Source organism: Megachile rotundata, chromosome 12, assembly GCF_050947335.1.
Source record: "Megachile rotundata isolate GNS110a chromosome 12, iyMegRotu1, whole genome shotgun sequence".
Taxonomy (NCBI): domain Eukaryota; kingdom Metazoa; phylum Arthropoda; class Insecta; order Hymenoptera; family Megachilidae; genus Megachile; species Megachile rotundata.
Genome location: NC_134994.1, coordinates 8,760,922 through 8,782,531, shown reverse-complemented (window position 1 = coordinate 8,782,531; position 21,610 = coordinate 8,760,922). Strand labels below are relative to the sequence as shown.

General features: G+C 34.1%; 2 protein-coding genes across 6 annotated transcripts; one reads left to right on the top strand and one right to left on the bottom strand.

Annotated features, from left to right (window-relative positions):
• The first annotated feature begins 8,500 nt into the window (after window positions 1–8,500).
• Window positions 8,501–11,570, top strand: AsnRS-m (asparagine--tRNA ligase, mitochondrial). Its single transcript, XM_003702272.3, has 4 exons — window positions 8,501–8,780; window positions 8,935–9,506; window positions 9,584–10,028; window positions 10,109–11,570. Exons 1-4 carry the CDS (start codon window positions 8,640–8,642, stop codon window positions 10,367–10,369), a joined length of 1,419 nt encoding a protein of 472 aa, XP_003702320.3. The 5' UTR covers window positions 8,501–8,639; the 3' UTR covers window positions 10,370–11,570.
• On the bottom strand, window positions 10,900–21,191 carry Pcf11 (Pcf11 cleavage and polyadenylation factor subunit). Of its 5 annotated transcripts, none has more exons than XM_076537916.1 (17): window positions 21,034–21,191; window positions 19,832–20,058; window positions 19,310–19,435; window positions 18,798–18,983; window positions 18,449–18,688; window positions 18,266–18,370; window positions 16,954–18,163; window positions 16,425–16,539; window positions 14,977–16,344; window positions 14,655–14,897; window positions 14,234–14,583; window positions 13,848–14,112; window positions 13,537–13,763; window positions 13,223–13,464; window positions 13,090–13,107; window positions 12,186–12,669; window positions 10,900–12,086 (listed from the first exon to the last, which is right to left on the bottom strand). In XM_076537916.1, the coding sequence occupies exons 2-17, from the start codon at window positions 19,994–19,996 to the stop codon at window positions 11,746–11,748; spliced, it is 5,685 nt and encodes a 1,894-aa protein (XP_076394031.1). In that variant the 5' UTR covers window positions 19,997–20,058; window positions 21,034–21,191; the 3' UTR covers window positions 10,900–11,745. The 5 variants fall into 5 exon arrangements, with proteins under 5 accessions (XP_076394031.1, XP_076394033.1, XP_076394032.1 ...); XM_076537918.1 differs by having other exon boundaries at window positions 16,425–16,536; XM_076537917.1 differs by having other exon boundaries at window positions 20,902–21,040.
• Window positions 21,192–21,610: the final 419 nt, after the last annotated feature.

Below are 21,610 nucleotides of genomic sequence, written 5' to 3'. Positions count from 1 at the left end.
AAAAATAATAAATTTTAATAGTTGCAATAATAATTTATTAAATAAATAAATAAATATGATATTAAAAATTATTAGGCAAGAGATAGAAGTTCGCATCGATGCAGGTAGTCGCCAGCGGTGCGTGTCGTCACAGCTGGCTGGGCACCGCGGACTACCTGTTGTTAATCCCTCGGTTTGCACTTGAAGAAGGTCGTTGATAATCAGTCTATTCGCAGTTGCAAAGGAGGTCGGATCAACCCTTTCGTTATATACCGGTACGAGTCAACGATTTAAATATCGGATTGTGTGCTCATCTTAGTGTTACCTAATGCACTAGTGCAAGTGTTTAGTGTGTTTTATTAAATATTTGTGCATACATATGGGGGTGTAATAATACGATTTATGGTGTGGTGTATCGTGTGTCATGGTGTTTAATAATGGATTACTACAAGTGATAGTGCATGTGTATATGGATATTTTAATACGATTTATGGTGTGGTGTATCGTGTGTCATGGTGTTTAATAATGGATTACTACAAGTGATAGTGCATGTGTATATGGATATTTTAATACGATTTATGGCGTGGCTTATCATGTGTCATGGTGTTTAATAGTGGGTTACTACAAGTGGTTATGCATGTGTATATGGATATTTTAATACGATTTATGGTGTGGTTCCACATGTGCATTAGTGTTTAATAGTGGGTTACTACATGTGATAGTGCATGTGTATATGGATATTTTAATACGATTTATGGTGTGGTTCCTCATGTGTCACAGTGTTTAATAGTGGGTTACTACATGTGATTGTGCATGCACATATGAATATGTTAACACGATTTATTGTGTGGTTTCTCATGTGTCTACGAATTTATTAGTGTATTTTGTGGTGTGGTTATTTGAATATTTTTACAAATTATTACTGGTGTTTTGGTGTACTTTGTATCATGATTATTTAAATGTTTTTACAAATTATTACTGGTGTTTTATGTACTTTGTGTCATGATTATTTAAATGTTTTTACAAACTGTTACTGGTGTTTTGGTGTACTTTATGTAGTGATTATCTGAATGCTTTTACAAACTATGACTGGTGTTTTGGTGTACTTTATGTAGTTATTATTTAAATGATTTTACAAACTGTTACTGATGTTTTGATGTACTTTATGTAGTGATTGTTTGAATGCTTCCGTTATATTTTTGCAAACGTTCTAACATGCTCTCTAAAACAATTACCCAAGTATTTCGAAACTTTCAAATATTATACAAGATTTCACGTTGTGACAGATATTGACGAACGTTTGCAAATTTATAACCGAATTCTGTAATGTACCTAGTTCTGCATGCATGCCTCTATGTATTTGTATACCACAAACGCTTATTAAATGTTTGCACAAGTAGAAAATATATCAAAAAATTATATATGTTAATCAAAATGCAAATCGATAAATACAGTTAATTAATAGTTGTGATTTATTTATGATTACAGAAGGGCACACCACAACCTGGACAACCCGCCACTTCCACATCCAAATCTGATGAAAGCAACTAACCAATGATGCAGCCAAGCAACCAATCAATGATGCAGTCAATCAACCTCTAAGATGCAATGCCTCCCAGACGTCACAGATGCCTTGACAGTAAAACGATCGCAGTGATGCAAGTCAACGATCGGTGAGTCGCATGCTTTACGGTTCCTCCGGTTCCCATCATGTCGTAGGACGAATGGTCCGAAACGACACGGGAACTGGTTGTATTTTATATTCTTGAGCGAGCATAGTGACCACGACTGTACGATCGTGTAAAATTCGTACAAACTGTTTATTATATTTATTAGATCAGGTCAGGGCTTTCTTGTACATCGCGTTTTAACTTCTTTACAATTTAAAATTAAAATTAGTACATAGAAGTCGGATGACCCTCCGATTTCACAGTAGTTATCGAGTCGCTTTTATAAAGTTATAGAGTCACTTTTAATTTTTACGTACGCGTGAAAATGTTTTAAATAAATGTACAAGAAAGTATCGCGAGAAACAGATTTCGATATCAAAGTTATTTACGAATGTTTGAGTCATTTAGAAATTTACTTTGATATCACAAATCTGTTAAAAATGAAACAACCGACATACTTAGATTTTTGCAAAGTGATCTTCCATTTTCCATTTTGAACATTTTTTAAAGTTAGAGTCAATTTTTGCTGGAAGACGCTTTATTAGCATGTTTGTAATCAAGTTTTTTAGCTCAGGATTTTCAGCACACATGAAGAAAACTGGTAGGTGAAAATATGATTGGCCGTGTTCATTTTTATGCTCTAAATTCATGCGCGTGCTTAGATGCTACTCGCATGAGTTAGGGCAGGTGGACACGGTTTAGTTTTAAGATGTTTGGCGATCGACAAATTGACAGTGAATTATCGACACAAGTTACACGTGTGTGTGTGGTTAGGTCGTGGACCTTGTGTCGATTAAACTATAGATTTATTTTTAAAATTTTGCAAAATTCTATTTGAAAGTGCATACAAATGCAAGTCGAGTCATTTGAAAATGCATACAAAATGCAAGTAGAGTCATTTCAAAGTTATATAAATTGATTAAGTTAGAAAATTGAATTAGTAGTTAAAATTACTACATGTACATATTACATTGAATATTCGAAAGAATAAGAAAATGAAATATGTATGTTCACTGTCGATTGTCGATCGATTTCAGCAAAAAGGTATGAACTTAGAGTGTGAATGTAGTATTGAACTCGGGTGTCGGAGACGTCCCGGGACGTACTCCCTAGGATTAGGCTTTTTTGCACCCGGGTGGTATGTGTGAGAACCGTGGAGTGTGTTTTTGTGAGAATGGACTTTGCAATTTTTTAAATATAGCGATAGGCAGGCAGGTAGTTTACTTCTGGTGTGAATGAGTTAGTTTTAAGTAGGTAGGGCCAGAGCAAGCTTTCACGTTTCTCTTTCCTCCTCTCTCACACGTGAGATGCTTGCATCTGGGGGGTTCACGAAAAATCGAGAAGAGAAAAATATTAAATATGAATTTATTTAATATTCTCTTGAACTCGATTGTTCGTTCAGGCCAGGCCTTTTAGTTTGTAAGTCGCAGTCGGGTTCTAGATCCGACTGCAAAAATGAAGTATAAAGTGAAGTGAAGTGCAGTGAACTAAAATATTCTGCTCGGACATTCTTTTACGGACAGCGCATTCTAAGAATCGCTGGTCGTATCTTTTTACTTTCAGTAATTTTTCTTTCTTATCAAACTAACTTATTATATGTTACACAAAATTTCGATTTTTTTATCGATCGAAATAAACAGATAGTTGTACAATTTTATTTCTAATAAAACTGTCTGCTATCTGTTTATGGACATTGATACCGAAATTGAGAATTTATGTAATTGAAAACTAAGAATGTCCGAGTTACCGTAAAATTTCGCGAGTGAATTTTGTGAGGCTTTGCCGAAGAGAGAAGAGGCTATATGCCGAAGAGCCCCGGCAAAATTGCCAAAGAAGAGGGGAACTATCAATGGCTGTCCATCTTAGGATGGAGAGTCATTTTGTCACTATGCTCGCTAATTATTTTTTTCTATTTTACATGTGTTTTTTTGAACGATACAAAATGTATCGTTTTGCTCGAATTTTTACGAGCAAAGCCACCCGCGATTTTTATGCCCTCCCAATTAAATTTCGAGATTAAAGATTTTTTCATAACTTCGCGATTAAATTCTGAGATTAGAGATTTTTGTATCCCTTTGCGATTCGAGATTTTTATGCCCGCCCAATTAAATTTCGAGATTAGAGATTTTTGTATCCCTTCGCGATTACAGTACGAAATTAGAGATGTTTGCATCCCTTCGCGATTAAATTTTGAGATTCGAGATTTTTATATCCCTTCACGAGTTTATTTCGAGCTTCGAGATTTGTATACCCCTTCGCGATTTTAATTTCCCCGATTTTTATGTGTTAATTATTTTTCTCTGTTTCAGCAATTGATTTTGAATAAATTGTTTTATTGTTGATTGATCTTAATTTCGTAATTGTCATTGTGTTTCCTGTTTCTTGATAGGGTTGTTTCACTTCTTTTCGTATCATTTTATACGAGATAATAAAATTTTGTATGTTTCAGATTTTATTTTTTGATAAGTTAATGCTCTCTTTTCTCAAATTTTTGTCGGTTTTAGTGTTTCTTCTTTGCTCAATTCTGTCGTTTCCTCAAATCCGCAATTTTCATTGCGTTTCGTATTCTTTGAAATTCTTGTATGAAATAAAGAAAAATTTTCCTCCTCCGCCCACAATTTTCTGTGTTAATAGAATTTTGTCTGTTTCAGATTTTTATTTCACGTAAGTAATGAAATAATTTATATTTGTCTTAATAAAATTTTATCTGTTTCAGAATTTAATTTTTGGTAAGTCCATTCAATGCATTAGTTTTTTAATTCCGAGCTTGTGGGAGGAAGGGTGGGCTCGGGCGCAGGTTTTTCGTCACGATATGTGACGAAAAGCTTGCGCAAATTGTAAGTGCCTTTTGTTCTAACTTGCACTCATCTTGACGACAATTTTTTAACTTGTTAGATATTAGTTTGTAGTAGTAGCCTATTATTTTTATTGACAGATGCTTTAAACTTAAAAGAAAGTTCTTCCAACTTTCTTCTTTTACTCTTTTCTTTACTTACTTTTACATTATACGAGTGCAATTTTAGAACAAAAGGCACATTTAGGGCTTTAATTTTATGTAAGTAATTTTCAATGTTTCATATTTGTCTTAATTATTTTTGTATGTTTCAGGTTTCAATTTTATGTAAGCAATTTATTTATTCATATGTGTCTTCATTGTATTTGTATGTTTCAGGTATTTATTTTAGCGACTCATGTTTGTCTTAATTTTATTCGGATGTTTCAGGTTCATATTTTAATAATTCGTGTTTGTCTTAATTTCGTTCAGATGTTTCAGGTTTTTATTTTAATTAAGTAATTGAATATTTCTCAAGTATAATGTATATTTTACAGGTGCACTTTTATTGAGTCGACATGAATTGTGCATGAATAAATATTATAATGTTACTAACATTGCATTTGTTTCTCCGTTTCTTCTTTTTAGTGTTACGACTAATTATTCTGTAGGTAATGAATAGGTCATCATTGAAGACATCCATCGAGGGATCATCGAGGGACCATCGAGGGATGCGTGCTTTAGTTTTAAGTTAATTGTATGCGTGCGTTAGTTTTAAGTTAATTGCATGCGTGCGTTAGTTTTAAGTTAAGTGTGCTCGTGGGCAGGGCGGGTGGGTCCTTGTAAGTACCTCTCATTCTAACTTGCACTCATCTTCTCAATTCTCAAACTTTGTACGCGTTAGCTTGTAGTATACCCACTTATTTTTTGTCAATCGTTCTGCGCCCAAGTGGATCATTGGGGGTTCATAGCGCTGTGAACACGCGGTAGAGGTGAGCTGCAAGTGCCGGTGTAGCGCGAGTGATATTCTTTGCCCGGCGGGGCGGATCGGGGTTGGCACCTCTCATACTCTGATGTGCCTCCCCGACCCGCCGCCATTCTGCCAAGGGGCATCACGGTCTGGGTATCCTCTCTGTGGTAAGACGCGAGAGCGCTGGGGGAAATGGGAACCCTCCGCCAACTGGGGTGTATCACTCGTTCTTGCCAAAGGTATCTTCGGTTCATCTTTGCCGTCGTGGTTCACGTAAGCCACTATGGACTGCCCTTTGACCCATGGAAAGCAAGGTTCACTTGGCGAAAAATAATGGTCCCCTTTTTTCACAGAAAGTTCTTCTAACTTTCTTTTCTTTTTGTCAGAAAGTTCTTCTAACTTTCTTTTCTTTTTGTCAGAAAGTTCTTCTAACTTTCTTCCCTTTGCTTTTTGTATTTGTCATAGTTTATTTGAGTGCAATCTTAGAATGAGAGGTACCGTGCGGCGTTTAGAATAAGTTAAGCGTGTGTGTGTGGGATCCCATGCGATTAGTATTAAATTAATGTATGTGTGTGTGAGTGTGATACAAGTTCTTTACTGGATTGTGGTAAAGAACTTGTATATGCGAGCCTATGAGCTAAGTAGAGTCAGAACTCATTTATCCTTCTGATAAATGAGGTTGCATTTGGAGGGTGGTAGGGATTTGGAGTTAGGGTGGGTCACTATCGTAGCCACCTCCACGTGGTGTGACCCGGTAATCGGTATAGTTCTCTAAAGATTTTTTAGTCTTTAGAAAACTATACCGAGCTGAGGGCTACGGTTTTATTTCGCGATTTGATTTAAAATATTTCACTCCTTTGCCTAATTTTCTATGTTAACAAATTTTTGTCTGTTTCAGAATTTAATTTTTTATAAGTTATGTTCAGTACATTAGTTTTATTCTAATTCCGAGCTTGTGGGAGGAAGGGTGGGCTCAGGCGCAGGTTTTTCGTCACGATATGTGACGAAAAGCTTGCGCAAATTGTGCCTTCTGTTCTAACTTGCACTCATCTTTACAATTTTTTAACTTATTACATATCAGATTAGTAGATTAGTAGTAATAACCTATCATTTTTATTGTCAATTGCAAACTTAAAAGAAAGTTCTTCCAACTTTCTTCTTCAACCCTTTTCTTTACAAAGTTTTAAATTATACGAGTGCAATTTTAGAACAAAAGGCACATTTAGGGCTTTTGTTTTAAGTATTGTAGTATGCGTGAGTGTGCGAAAATGTGAGTACAGGATGCAGGACCTATTTAGTTTGAGTTTTTCAGATTTTAAATGATTTTATTTACTATTTCAAAGATTTCAGGACTTCTTTCTATTTTTTTTCTTGCTTGGAAGTTTTCAAGTCTTCTCTATTTTATTTCTTTGTGCAAATGTTTCAAGTCTCTTCTCTATTTTATTCCTTGTACCGAAATTTTCAAGTCTTTTCTCTATTTTATTTCTTGCTTCGAAGTTTTCAAGTCTTTCATCTATTGTATTTCTTGCTCCGAATTTGTCAACATTCTGCTAATTTATTTCTGGGTCCGAAGTCTTCAAGTCTCCTCTCTATTTTATTCCTTGTATCGAAATTTTCAAGTCTTTGCTCTGTTTTAATTCTTGTCCCAAAGTTTTCAAGACTATTTGCTATTTTATTTCTTGCTCTAAAGTTTTCACGACTATTCCTTATTTCATTTCTTCCACTATATTGTTTGTTATTTGATTGGTTTTTAATAAGGGTTAAAGGGTACTTTCATATCATGCATGAATATTATACACGAAGATTGAAGACATCGATCATCGTGGGATCATCGAGGGATGCATGCGTTAGTTTTAAGTCGATTAAGCTTTAAGTTACTTTTAAGTTGTATGCTCGTGGGCGGGCGGGTGGGTCCCTGTAAGTGCCTCTCATTCTAACTTGCACTCATCTTCACAATTCTCAAACTTTGTACGCGTTAGCTTGTAGTATACCCAGTTATTTTTTGTCAATCTGTTCCGAACCCAAGTGGATCATTGGGGGTTCATAGCGCTGTGAACACGCGGCAGAGGTGAGCTGCAAGTGCTGGTGTAGCGCCAGGGACACATCTCTGCGGGGCCGATCGATTGATGAACCATCTCGATCTGCCGCCTCACGGCAGGGGTTTCCTCTCTGCGGTCAGACTTGCTTCAAACGCAAGCGGGGAGAAATGGGAAACCCTCCGCGGATGTGTCACTCGTTCTTGCCAGTATTTTCGGTTCATCTCTGTCTCGTGGTTCACGTAAGCCACTATGGACTACCCTTTGACCCATGGAAGGCGAGGTTCACTTGGCGAAAAAGACTGATCCCCTTTTTTGACAGAAAGTTCTTCTAACTTTCTTTTCTTTTTAATAGAAAGTTCTTCTAACTTTCTTAGCTTCTAGTAGAAAGTTCTTCTAACTTTCTTTTCTTCCCCTTTGCTTTTTTACGGCGTTATAGATTATATGAGTGCAATCTTAGAATGAGAGGTACGCGTGCGTTAGTATGAGTGTGAGTGGGGGCTCCCATGAGCGTATTAAATTTTAAGATGTAACGCGTGTGTGCGTGCGATACAAGTTCTTTGCTATACTATGGTACAGAACTTGTATATTTTTGCGAGCCAACGGGCTAAGTAGAGTCAAAACTCATTTATCCTTCCGATAAATGAGGTATTGCAATTGGAGGGTGGTAGGGATTTGGAGTTAGGGTGGGTCACTGTCGTAGCAACCTCCACGTGGTGTGACCTGGTAATCGATATTGTTTTCTGAAGATTTCTTAAAAAATTTTTAGAAAATGATACCGAGCTAATAGCTACGATTAGCATTTAAGTTATAACTTTACTTACTATTGTTAAACATTTCTTTTGTTATAATATCTCTTTTCAGGAAGGAAGACTGTTAAATGCACCATTCGGGCTTTCAGCAATCGTGCATTAAACGCGCATGGATTAAACACACGTTTACTTTAAGTTCAATAGTCATCTAAATCTACAAAGTGTAAGAAAATCATTGTTTATAAAATAAACAAGCTTGTTTTTAAAAGTTGTATTTATTTGAGAAAATTTTTTAGTGTTCCTGTGAATTAGGCATAATGCATCCTAACGACTGATGCAGTAGTGGGTGGTGGAAATTCTTCTTGACTGTCACTACTTGCAGGGTAACCAGATGTGCACCATTTCAATCATCTCCACTTGTGTAATGCGTATGAGAAAATTTTAATAACCTGTGAGAAAATGTCTCTTAAAATATTTTCGAGATTCAGTAGAAGTTTGTTTCCCGCATATTTTCACTTTCCTAAGTGCCATGTACATAGTATGTTACGGATACATGATACTGATTTAGAAAGTAATGCTGGGAAACTTGTTAAAGTACAGGTTAGCTCGTATTATATTATTTTTTTAAATGCGTTATTCGTTTAAATGTTACATTATACCAAAATCTTTACACCGAATGCGTGAAATTTTTATTTTTTGTATTGTTTTACATCTTATTATCCGTGATATTAGTCGAAATATTTTGAAAATATAGGGATGGGTTCATGCAGTCAGGAAGATGAAAAACAATATTTTTATCGATATTGCGGATGGATCAACTCCTAAATTGTTTCAAGTTGTTGTGCCCAAAAACATTGAATCTGATAAGTTAAGTTATGGAAGTAGTATCACGGCAGAAGGCAAGTTAGCTTTAGCTCCTAATGGTAGGATTGAATTACATGCAGACAATCTTGTTGTAATCGGTACATGTGATATAATGGATGGATATCCTTTTGCTCCGAGAAAAACATATTCTGAGGAATATGTTAGAAGGTATTTGCATTTAAGACCAAGAACTAAAACATTTTCATGTTTGCTAAGGTTGCGTGATATAGCATCTGCATCTATTGAAAATCATTTAAGAAGTAAAGGTTTTATTAATGTGCATACACCTATTTTAACTTCAAATGATTGTGAAGGTGCTGGTGAATTGTTTTTAGTAAAACCATCTTCTAAAGACATATTAAAAGCAATGCAAACAAAAGATGTTTCAGAAGAAGAAACCTATTTCAATGCTAAAACATTTTTAACAGTTTCTGGCCAATTACATCTAGAAGCTGTTGTGAGGTACCTAATTTTAAAAATAATAATTAGTCAAATATTGCCAAATTATTAAGTTATACATGAACTCCAAAACTTTTCAGAGCACTTACAAAGGTCTACACCTTTGGACCAACATTTAGAGCTGAAAACTCTAAATCAAGATTACATTTATCTGAATTTCGTATGTTAGAAGTTGAATTAGCATTTATTAATAGTATAGATATTTTAATGGATGAAGTTGAACTATTGATTAAAAATGTAACTAAAGATATACTTGAAAAAGGTGCTTCTGACATGCATGAAATGCAGTGTCAGGAAATACAGTGGTTGAACAAAACCTTTACACGTATGACATATGATGAAGCAGTTGATATTTTAAAAGCTAACTTAAAAAGTTTTCAAGAGTCCAATATATCTGGAACCTTTTCTAAGGAGCATGAATTATTTTTAATAGAACATAATAACAATATTCCTATATTTATTGTAAATTGGCCAAAAGAAAGTAAACCTTTTTATATGAAAGAGTGTGAAAATGATGCTTCAAAGGTAACAAATTTCTAGAATGATAGATATAACTTTAAAGTGATAAACATTGTAAGGGTATATATGTTACTTTTTCTCTAAAGGTTGCTGCAATGGATCTCTTAGTACCTAATGTAGGAGAATTAGTAGGAGGCAGTTTGCGTGAAGATGATTATGAAAAATTACAATCAAAATTACCTTTAACATCTAATCTTTCTTGGTATTTAGAACTTCGTAAATATGGCAATGTTCCCACAGGAGGTTTTGGAATGGGGTTTGAAAGATTTTTACAATGCCTGTTTAATATCCCAAATATCAAAGATACTCTTCCTTTCCCAAGGTGGCCTCATAATTGCAGTTTATGAATAAAGTTTTGAAGACTGTTGTGTACCTGATTTCCCCACACAAAACTATATTATTTCTTATTAAAACATTTGATAAAAACAATTATTGTAGGCAAGGAATAGAACATGTGTGCAAGATAATTAATACAAATTTTGTACATAAGTGTTTTATTGTATACATGATGACTAAACTTATACATTATTAGTATTAAAGTAATAGAATGATTAAGGTATTATAAAATACAAGCAAAGGTGATTATTAAATTTATTTTATTAACTTTCAATACTACAAAGTTCTTTTATATGAAGAACAAGGAGTGAACATTAACTTAGATAAACCTTTTTTTCTAAAAATAAGTTTTATTGAATACCGAAACAAATTTTAACTAAAGAATAACTTTCTTATTAATACGTTTTTATTTGTTGAAATATTTGTATGATTAAAAATTTTAATTTCAAGTTTGTCAGTATTCATGAGTGTCATAAAGGATATTTTAGAAAGGTAAATTTAGGATCATAAATAAGCAATCAAAGAAAATCAGACCCCCAAATAATTAACAAGATTTTTTTATACAACAAAATAATCCTCCTCTAGTAGTAACTTTTTTTTTCCTTACCCAATATCGTCGGGATTATTTTAATGTTGGTATTATATACATTATAGTCAACAATATTATATCACACAATTTGTACACCTAACTGAATTGGGTAATTTTTCATTATTTCTCATGGGACCTTATTTTCGTGCTTTGTAAAGTCATAATGGAGCTGACGCTTCTAGAAAACAATGTCGTATAACTTTTGAATATTTTTACAAAGTACAAACGGTATGAAATTCTCGATGAGTCCTGTGCATATCAGTGTACATTTCTGACAATTTTTCTGTCACGAAATGTAATTGCACTCAATATTGTTGGGAATGCTACTATACCATACCTCATTCTAATTAAACCGTTTCGATTACATTAAATATATACAGTTCTTGTTCTCTTTTTAGCTTAATTAAGATTTAAAAACTAAATACACGCATACGCTAATACTCTCACACATTACAGCACACGCATTAACTTATACGACATGATATTTGAACAAAAGAACGATGCTTGTTAAAAAGATTAATATATTACCACATTAATGGATTAACGACGTATAGGTAGATAAAATCCAACATACGAAATAGAAAAAAAAAGTAAGAAAAAATGAATCATACATAAAAAGAAAAGACGAAGTTTGCAATCGTATCGTATCAAGTCGTATAAGTTGCACAAATGTGATGTACAATGTATCGATACTTAATTTTAAGTAGCGCTAAACATAAAATACATTCGAATCACACAAATTTTCACTTTTACACACGTGCAAGCATACGTATACTTCAAATACATTACATACACTATTTACATAATCGAGCAGAGTCCAGATAGCTCTTTCCCTCTTTCCACAGGAGGTAAAACAGAAAGTTTTCTACCTTGCAATGCAGGTTTAATAGAGGCAGGCACCAAAGGTTCTATTATTTCTTCAGTAGGTGTTTCAACAACATGTTTTTCCTTTTCCTTAGATTCTTCCGGTTCTTTATTGACACACAATGGTTTCGTAATGTTAATTTTAATTCGGGACGGCGCTGCTGGAATTGCCGCAGGTGTAGAATCCAATTCCACATTTCCATCGATAGAACTTTTTACAGCCGCATGGGTTGTGTCTACCGTTGCAGGCTCAGTTAATATGGTTTCTTCCGGTTCTATTTGTAAAATTATTGTATAAACATTAATGAAATTAGTATGTATAATTACATATTTAGTTACAATGTAAGTATATATCATGTAAGTACAACACGTACCTGGTTCAGGATCAATAGGTTCATCCTTAACTTCAACACCAGTAAAATCAAAGTGTTCTTCTAGCTGCTCTTCAGGTTCATCAATCGGTTCTTCTTTAATTTTGATATTTTCAAAAGATTTGTCTACATTTTCTGTTTCAGATGCATCCATTTCGTTTGTCACGGATGCAACATCCTTTTCTACTTGTTCAGCAATATCCTTCTCACTAGATTCAAATTCTTGTCCTTCCGTTTTTTCAACTTGTTCGGAATCTAAATTATCTGTAACCATAGGTTCTTCTTTATTCTCTGTTTCAGGCTCTTTTTGTTGTACATCTTCTTCTATTATTTCATCCGATGGCTCTACTGTTTCGAATTTAGCTTCCACGCTTAATTCGTCAGTCTTGTTTCCCTCTGCAAATGTTTCATCGGGATTTTCCTTCTTTTCGTCCTCCATCTCCTCAATTGTTTCTTCAAGTGCTAACGCAGATTTTTCCAAAGCTCTCTAATAGTGTAAAGAAAAGTAAAGTATTGTTACATTTTTGATCTCGATGACATAGAAACGAAATAAAATGTGACAACTGTAAACGTGCAACAACATTTTATGCAAACATATAAGTTGTAGGTGTAATTTATATTATTTGTACCATAAATCATTAAGTTTATAATGACCTTGATGGATCCAAATTATTATTACCTTCGTTAACTACTTGTCTACAAATACTTGAAATCAATACATGGCAGGAAATCATATACACAAAAGATATTTAAAAATAAAGAATAAATAAATAAATAAATAAATAAAATAAAAATATGACGCGGCATTTAATTACGTTCTGTAGTATCTAATTATTTGTACTATATTTGTAGGTGGAAAGACTTTCTGTAAGTGCAATATGACTATTAATTATTAAGAAGCACATACCACAAGACACATCTTTTCCTATTTTTGTAAGAATGCAACAAATACAAAATTTATTAATAAACACATCGATATTCGTCGAATATCTGACAGAAAACTTGAATATAAATAGGACGGACATCAAAATTAAACTAACCTTGTAATCATCAAGACACAATGGATGGTAATTTTTTCCTTCAAAATTAATTGCAGGTCTTAAATGCCACTCTTCCTTTTCTTCATTATAAAACTGTTCAAATGCATCGTGACAAACTTGGCATCTGGAATCCTCGTCGGATCCAGTAGGAACACTAGGTTGCAACGTTTCTTGAGGAGAATCTTCCGCAGCAATACCTTCTGTATCCGCGGTTTGCTTTTCAGTTTCAAACCAGCTTTGTGCTATGACAAAAAAAAAAAATTTGTTTCAATAAAAATTTGATACAAATTTTTTTATTAAAATGAAATATGTACCTCTATCTTCCAAATCTTCAATTTCTTCGAACTGTATCCAATCGCTAACATCATAATACCAAGGTCGCGAATGAGCTTTTCTCGCAGAATCTCTTTCTCTTCTATTTTGTCTAAAATGCCAATCCAAATGGTGGCTGTACCGCGTTGCTAGTTCAGGCGCGAATCTAGCACCACAAGAACTACACTGCATACCACTATACAATGCTGCTGCAATAGCTGGTTGTTTACTGTGGAAAAGAACATTTCATGTAAGAAATTAACATAAATTAAACATTAATTATATACAAAAATTAATTTAATGGGAAACTTACACTTTAAGCGTTTCTGGCTTATCGAACGAAACAGGAATAATTTCTGGTTCTTTCTTTTCTTCCTCTTCCTGCTTTTTCGGTTCAGAAAGATTCGGTACAATACCAGTTTCAACTAATCTTTGGAACAACTCGTTCATATTCAAAGGTAATGATAACGCTGGTGCAGTCGTAGGTGGATTTTCCACTGGCTCAGCCTGGTAAGATAATCCAGATGCTGGTGCCATCGCAGATGGTAAAACCGAAGATAACATATCTAATTGTAAATCTGAAACAAAGCAAATTTTCGCTACAAGTCTAATGAAATATTACGTAAACGATTATATCGGCTATATGTCCAAATATATCGTATGTTTTACGTAATACATTTTTGTAAATGCAATATTTACCCGGTTTGGGAGTAGATCTGAGATCAGAACCATCCTGTGATGTCGACTCAGGTTCGATAGAAGAGAATTGTGTCGGTGCTGATGTTGTATCAACTTTTGGCTTTTGCGTCATCAAAGGTGGTGTAGGCGGTGCTTCGATAGGTTCTTCACCTTTCATACCTGCAATCTTAACGTACCCTGGACGAACACCTCTCGGTAATACCGAGAATCTTATGAAATGTTTTTTATCCCTAACAATAATTGGCTTAGGCAATCCTCCAAATTCGACTTTAAATGGTCGACCATTCAAAAGAACTGTTTGTAATGAATCTATAAATTCAAGTGTATGGGGCTTTCCTTCAATCTCAAATCTGTAAAAATACATCATTATAATATACTAAAAAATCACTTTGTATATAATTCTTGTGAAATGATATCTTACATTTGTGGCTTTGCATCCAAAAATACGGGAACCATGTTCCGAGCATTAATAATAAGATTAATTTTAGCAACTACCAAATCGGTCCTCTTTACAGTACCAATTTTAACATGGGGCGGAGGTCCTTCCAACTTGACGCTAACTTTTTTACCACCAAGATCTACCGTTACAGGCATACCGCCGAAGTAACATTCATACCATCGATCATCAACATATAATTCTCTGGTAGGAGCACCTAATTTAATTCTACAAATATTGAACAATTTTAATGATACAGTAAAATTTAGATATTAATAAAACATCCAATAATATAGCATTCACTTACCTATGAACTTCACCTTCGTATATAAATTCTTTGTATTGATCATTAAATGCGCAAGTTATAGTATCTTTGTCATCGATTAAAATTCGTCGTATACCATCTTGGAATCCAATTTCTCTTGGATCGTCCCAATTCATAAAAACTACTCCAGTTTGGCCGTAATATCTAATTTCGCGAGGTATACTATCAATGTTTATAGACTTCATAGTATCCCTCGCAATTTCATCTAATAATTTGGGATCAGGGGGTGGTAATTCACGACTATGAGGATTTTGATTTTTCATCATTGTCGTCGTGTAATTTTGATCATTTTCTTCAAGATCGTATTTCGATGACGAATTCGGTGAAACATTTCTTGTCGCACTCAACGATGATATATTTGGATTTGATATAAGATTCGTCATTGGTCCATTGTTCATTAACATTCCAGGCCCGTTCATGGCCGATAGTGATATTGGGTTAGGCATACCCATCGACCCAATTGGGCCATTGGATAAAAGATTTGACATGAGAGGCCCGTTAGGACCCATCATTCCAGGTCCTAATCGAGGATTTGGGCCAATAGTGTGATTAAATCCACCATGATATTGGTAATCAGGGCGCATTGGTCCAAAATGTCTTGGATTTTGCCACGGCCCAACAGGTCTAAAGTCTGAGTTAAAGTGCCCCTGTGGACCACCGTATGGAGGTCCTGGAGGATGAGCCCATGGTCCTGGCTGTTGCCATGGTAGATTTTGCCACCTAGGACCATTCGGGTTTCTTGGAATAGAGTGATCTTTATTTCGTAGTATTTCTTTATCGTTAGAAGGACTAAAGGTAGTTGCACGATCCGCTTGACCAGTTATATCTAAGTTTACACCCTTTTCCCATACGATAGAACCTACTTCTTTTTCTTTTCTTTGCGCAGCTCTCAATTTACGATCTTCACTCATATGCAAAACCTCCTGGATAAGAGTATTGTATTGAGTTTTTGTGATAGATCCTTGATTTAATTGTTCGGCCGCTTGTTTCATTATTATTTCAATATTTCTATCTTCATTTTTTTCAGGTTTATCATTTTCTCGACCCCTACGACCTGATCTACCATCTTGATCTTCATTCGATAGCGTTCTTCTTCTTTCTTTAGGATCATCCGGAAGTTTATTATAAAGCCTAAGCCTACCCAATCTATCTCTATTACGATCTCTACTGTCTCGTTTATCGTCAGTATTATTAGTTTGTTTTTCTCTGTCATTCTTTGACGGTGTTTTCAGTTTTGCCCACCCATCTTTGCCATCTTCACCAGATATTACAGGTGGAGGAGGTGTTGGTGGTCGTCCAGCTTTAGGGTGAGTTAATGTTCGTAGGTCAACATCTTCGTTTCCAAACAATCTATAAAGAACGAGACATTGTTGCTAGCTGCATACAAAAAAAATGGATATTAAAATCATAAGAATAATAAAAATACATACGCATCAAACTTTTCAGCTTTCGTTTTCTTAGCTGAAGCTGATTCCATGTGTTCAGAACTTTGTCTTTTATTGGTATTAACCGGCGGTGGCAATACGCGCAGATCTAAGTCCTCTTCTGAAAAAAATGTTGAAATAAAGTGAAATAACTCATGTATGGAACAGGAAGCATTATATGTATATTTAGTTTTACCAATACATAGGATCTTTGCATCCGCATTTGCATGCTAGTTTTAGATCTTGGAAAATGAAAAAGTTTTTTGTTCAAGATAAGAAGAACAAAGAATATACTTAGAAATAATTTGTTTCACCCTCAAAAGCTTAAAACGGTATTGGGGCTGAAATCGTCATTGTACTTAAATACTTAAAGATTAAAAATTAGTATTAATAGAAGCAAGATGATTATGGAAATCTAAATATTATAACTATGAGTATTATATGTTAACTCACCGCTAAAAAAATGTAAGATATTTGATATACGTGCCTGTAAGTGATTTATATTTACGTTTAAAAACATTATATATTGACTCACTTTTCTCTGATACTGAAGCAGTCGCGCTCGGAAGAGGTAGAGTTGCCCTCAAATCTTCGTCTTTGCTGGACGATTCCAATGTCGGTTCTGCAGAAGTTTGAACGTTTCCAGCATTTGCTGGAGAGCGTTCGGGGCTAAGACTGCCATCCTTGTTTCGCCTTACGTAATTTCTCTGTCTAGCATTCGGCCGGATTTCTTTAAATGTAGGTGGGTGAGGAGGAGAAACTATTAATGAACCGGATTGCTCCTCCTCAGTAACACCACCAGAACTGCTTAGACTTGAATTGGATTTTGAATCGTTACGCCTAGGGATTCTATATGGAGGACTTGGACTACGTTTTCTGGACTTCGTATTCTTCTTTCGATTTTTAGAGGTTTGAAAGGATTGGGGAGAGGTACGCAAGGATGGTGAACTGTCTCCACTGTCCTTTTCACGAGATTTGGACCTAACAGGACTGGCATCTCTGTCGATTTTTGGTATCTTACTCGGAGATGTTTGAGGTTGTTTAGATCGCGACTTGTTACCTAGCTTCCTATGCGAGGATTTTGAGGAAGTGGAAGATTTATCGATTGACGAAGACGAAGAACTCCGTGAATTTGTGCTCTTTGAATCTTTCGACTTAGAATCATTACTCCCACCCCCTCTGTTACTCGCAGATAAAGAACTATTACTACCCACAGACAAACTTTGAGAACCTTTAGAACTATTACTGTTTAGGTTACCACTACTATTACTAGACAATCGAGGGTCTTTCTTTTGACTTGTTCGATGCGACACAGCATCTTTATTTGCGTTACCACTGAAATTTTTATTGTTATTATTGTTGAGGTTCGTATTAGCATTATTGTTATTACTAGCGTTTATCGTCGCAGTATCGGAGCCGGCAAGATTTGTCGGAGACTTGTTGATAGTGCTAGTTACAGCCTGTTTCGAAAGTAACTGCTGTTTTAATTGATCTGAAAGTACAGTGTTTGTATTTGCCGCTAACTGCGTTTGGCCTTCACCCCGCGAATCCTTTTGAGATGGTGTACTTATTCGCTGCCGAGGATCCGCGCTTGAAACCGGTACATCTTGAGTTGAAGTAGTTTTTAATCTTGGATCACGAGATACAGGTTTAGCTGAGGCTACTGCAATACTACTAGCTGGAGTAATTCGAGGACCATTATTCGTTCCTGCATTTTTTAGAAGCGAAGCAGTTGCAGCTGGAAACTAAAAACGTAAAAGTAAATATTAGAAAAATGTGCACCACTGCAGGGAGATATTAATTTAATTTGCCAAGATAAATATGGAAGTTTATCATTAAATAATTACCTGTTTTGCTACTTGCTTTGATGCTTGAGTTTGTACAGCAGATGTAACAGGTTTTCCTGGAGTAATAGTTTCCGTAGTTGGTGTAACATGGGTTGTAGCTGTAACCTGTGTTCAAATGCATATGAGTAAAATTTCAATACATATTAAATGCACAATTTAAACATTTACCTTATTTTTACTTACCAATTCCGCTTTTAAATTTCCTGCTTGTTTATCGAGTTGTCGTTGTTGTTGCTCTAAATTAGCTTTAGCTTGAAGGAGTTCTAATTCAATTTTTTTCTTTTGCAATTCTATTAGCTCCCGTTGTTTCTTTAATAATTGTTCTCGCATTGCTGCTTCTGTTGGTGTTACAGGATCACCTGGTGGTAGTTTTACTGGTGCAACAATTGGTTGTGATACAACAGATGGTGTAGATTGTTGGGGCTGAAAATAATTAAAATGTACATATTCAAATATGTATTAAACATGTATAAATACATTACTATATTAATGTACTATAATTATACAATATATACAAATCAATAAATCTCACCATTGAAAAGAAGCGAGGATTAACATGAATAGATCCCGAAGAAACACTAGTAGGGGAGGCAGTGATTGGCCAGGCAGGATCAATACTTTGCACCCGCACATCCAAAGAAAATAATTTTTTTGCAGGAAATACATCATTCCACGTTTGTCTTAATTTCCACATACTAGCTCTTGTATTTTCATCCACCTATATAATTATATAGGAATTAATATTTCATAAATCCATATCATTTACATTTACAAAATAAAGTATGTATTCAGTATATGTATAGAAGACAAGAGAATGAAAGTGCATTAACCTTATATTGATTGAATGATTATCTTATAGCACTGCTAGCAAGAAAGTAGCTTTACATATGTAATGTGTATCTTTCTATGAAATGCAACTATAACTTATGTGATGAAGTAAGTCAATTTTTAATTCAAAAGAAAATATGTTAAAGAATATATATAATTTATATATGTATAAATATGTTTGCATTATTTTTATACATATATAGATAGGGAACATACCTTTTCAAACACTCCACAAAATGTATTAACAATATTTTGTGTGAAGAGATTTAAATATGCTCCATTAACATTCTTCACAATTGAATCGATCAAATAAAGCACAGGTAATTTAATGTCACTTCTCACCTATTGAAATAAAACATATTTTGTTTATATTTTAGACTAAATTATATTAAAGTTATTATCTCATACTACTATATATAAACATGGAAAATCTAATATGAAAATTAAAAATGTAAAATATAAAAGAAGTGTAAAAAATAATATAACATAAAAAGAATATTTATAAGTAACTATCTTTTATAATACTATTGCAAGCATAGAAAGGATATCAGATAAAGCATTACTTCTCTGAAAAATAAAAAAGCTGATAACATTTGTACGTATATATATAATGTTCCTATGAATTATAAAAAAAGGAAAATACTAAATGAGTGTCCAATAATGTAAACACAAATACTGTATTTCATAATGTACAAAACTGTTTATATTATTTTCATACAACTATAACAGATAAATAACCTTTTGTAGATGATTTTCAACAGCTTGAACAATTGCTGGAGCATGTTCAATGTTGTCCTCTGCTAACATCGTAAGCATATTAATCAAGGGCTTGCTGTTGATTGTCAAATCAGACAATGATGAGATATACTCATCCGCTATCTCCTTAGATTTTGTTGACATCATCTTGTTGAGTTGCTGCTTGATAAATGCAACAAGTCTTCGTCAAATTGACAATGGTAATTACACTGTGACACACAAAAAACGGACATTAAATAAACACATACATCTTTCATTTTAGGAAGGCAATAAAACAAACACGCATCTCTTATTGATATTTTATTAAATTAATATATTAAATTGAGTAACAAGAATTCATTCATCTATTTTAAACTATTATTTTAATAACTTTAGACGCTTCAGACATGAAAAAATATTATTCACACTTTTTCCTGAATTGGATGTTATAACTATAAAAATTGGTATTTGTAAAGAATATAAACGTTAAATTAACTAAAAATTTATATAATTAAGTGTACATGTTATACAAAATTGATAAGCAGTTACATATTATCAGTACTGTAAAAACTTAATAAATAATCAGATAAACATTATTGTTTATATTACATAAATATGATATTGTGATACAGATAAAAAATTCTGACAAATTCTAATACATAAAATATTGATACAAGAAAAATGAATCATTTGTTTGTCAATTAAATGAATGATGCAAGATCTTAATTCACTATTACTCCTTTTCTGTGATTACAGCAGCTCATTTTTACTGAACATAAAATCTATAGGACAAATGATATTTAGCACATTTACAACTTTCAAACGCTACTAGGTATTGTAACAAATCAATCAGATCAATGACCTTAAAAGCCCAAGTTGAACAAAAATTAACACATTTCTGTTTCTATTTATGTAATATTATCTGAAAACCTTTTACAAAAATTCAGTAGGCTGTGAACACATATTGATTTTTTTCCATTTTTTTTAACGGCAGTATTTTTTAAAAATTTTATTACATTATTATCGCAACATTCATGCACGTTCTAGAAGTTTAGTATAAATATTAAACGCACACGACTAGTTAACACGCATCTGGATTTCTTTAACGCCTCGTAAGCTAACTTAAACGACATTCGATATCACGGATTCACAATCTATAGTAAGTTTTACTGAAGACACTAGAAACAACACTAGTTAACATTTACCTTTTTAACGCATTTCGAAAAAACTGGAATATCCCGAATTACGATTATTTTGACTTTTCGCGATAATCACGCGGATACTACTGCTACGCCGAATGGGATATCCACGTAAAATGGCTGCAATTCCTTTGTACCTTCTAACGGGATTACACGCATATAACAGTTGCTATGATTGGTCAGCTTTCTTAACCTGTCGGTTGAGTTTCGATGGAGAACCAATCACTGGATTTGTTATAAAATATAAGAACCAGTATACTGGAATTTCACAATTGCCCGCAAGTGTCGCTAGTAAGCATACTAGAAGAATATGGACCTGTTCTCATTATAGCGATTTACTCAATGCTGCTTTACATTAAAAAATGAATTTATCTGTGCAAAATTGAAATTTTTTGTCAACATTCAATTATCACATAGACTAAGTTTCCACCGAGGGTTCAAATCGGGTTAGAGTCGGGTTGAGGTGAACGCTTTTACGGTGGAAACACCAAAGTTTTAGTTGAACTCTACCCTATAAAATTGTAGGGTAGCGTTCAATTGAGGTTCAGTGGAAACGACAAAAGTCGAGTTCATGTTGCTAACA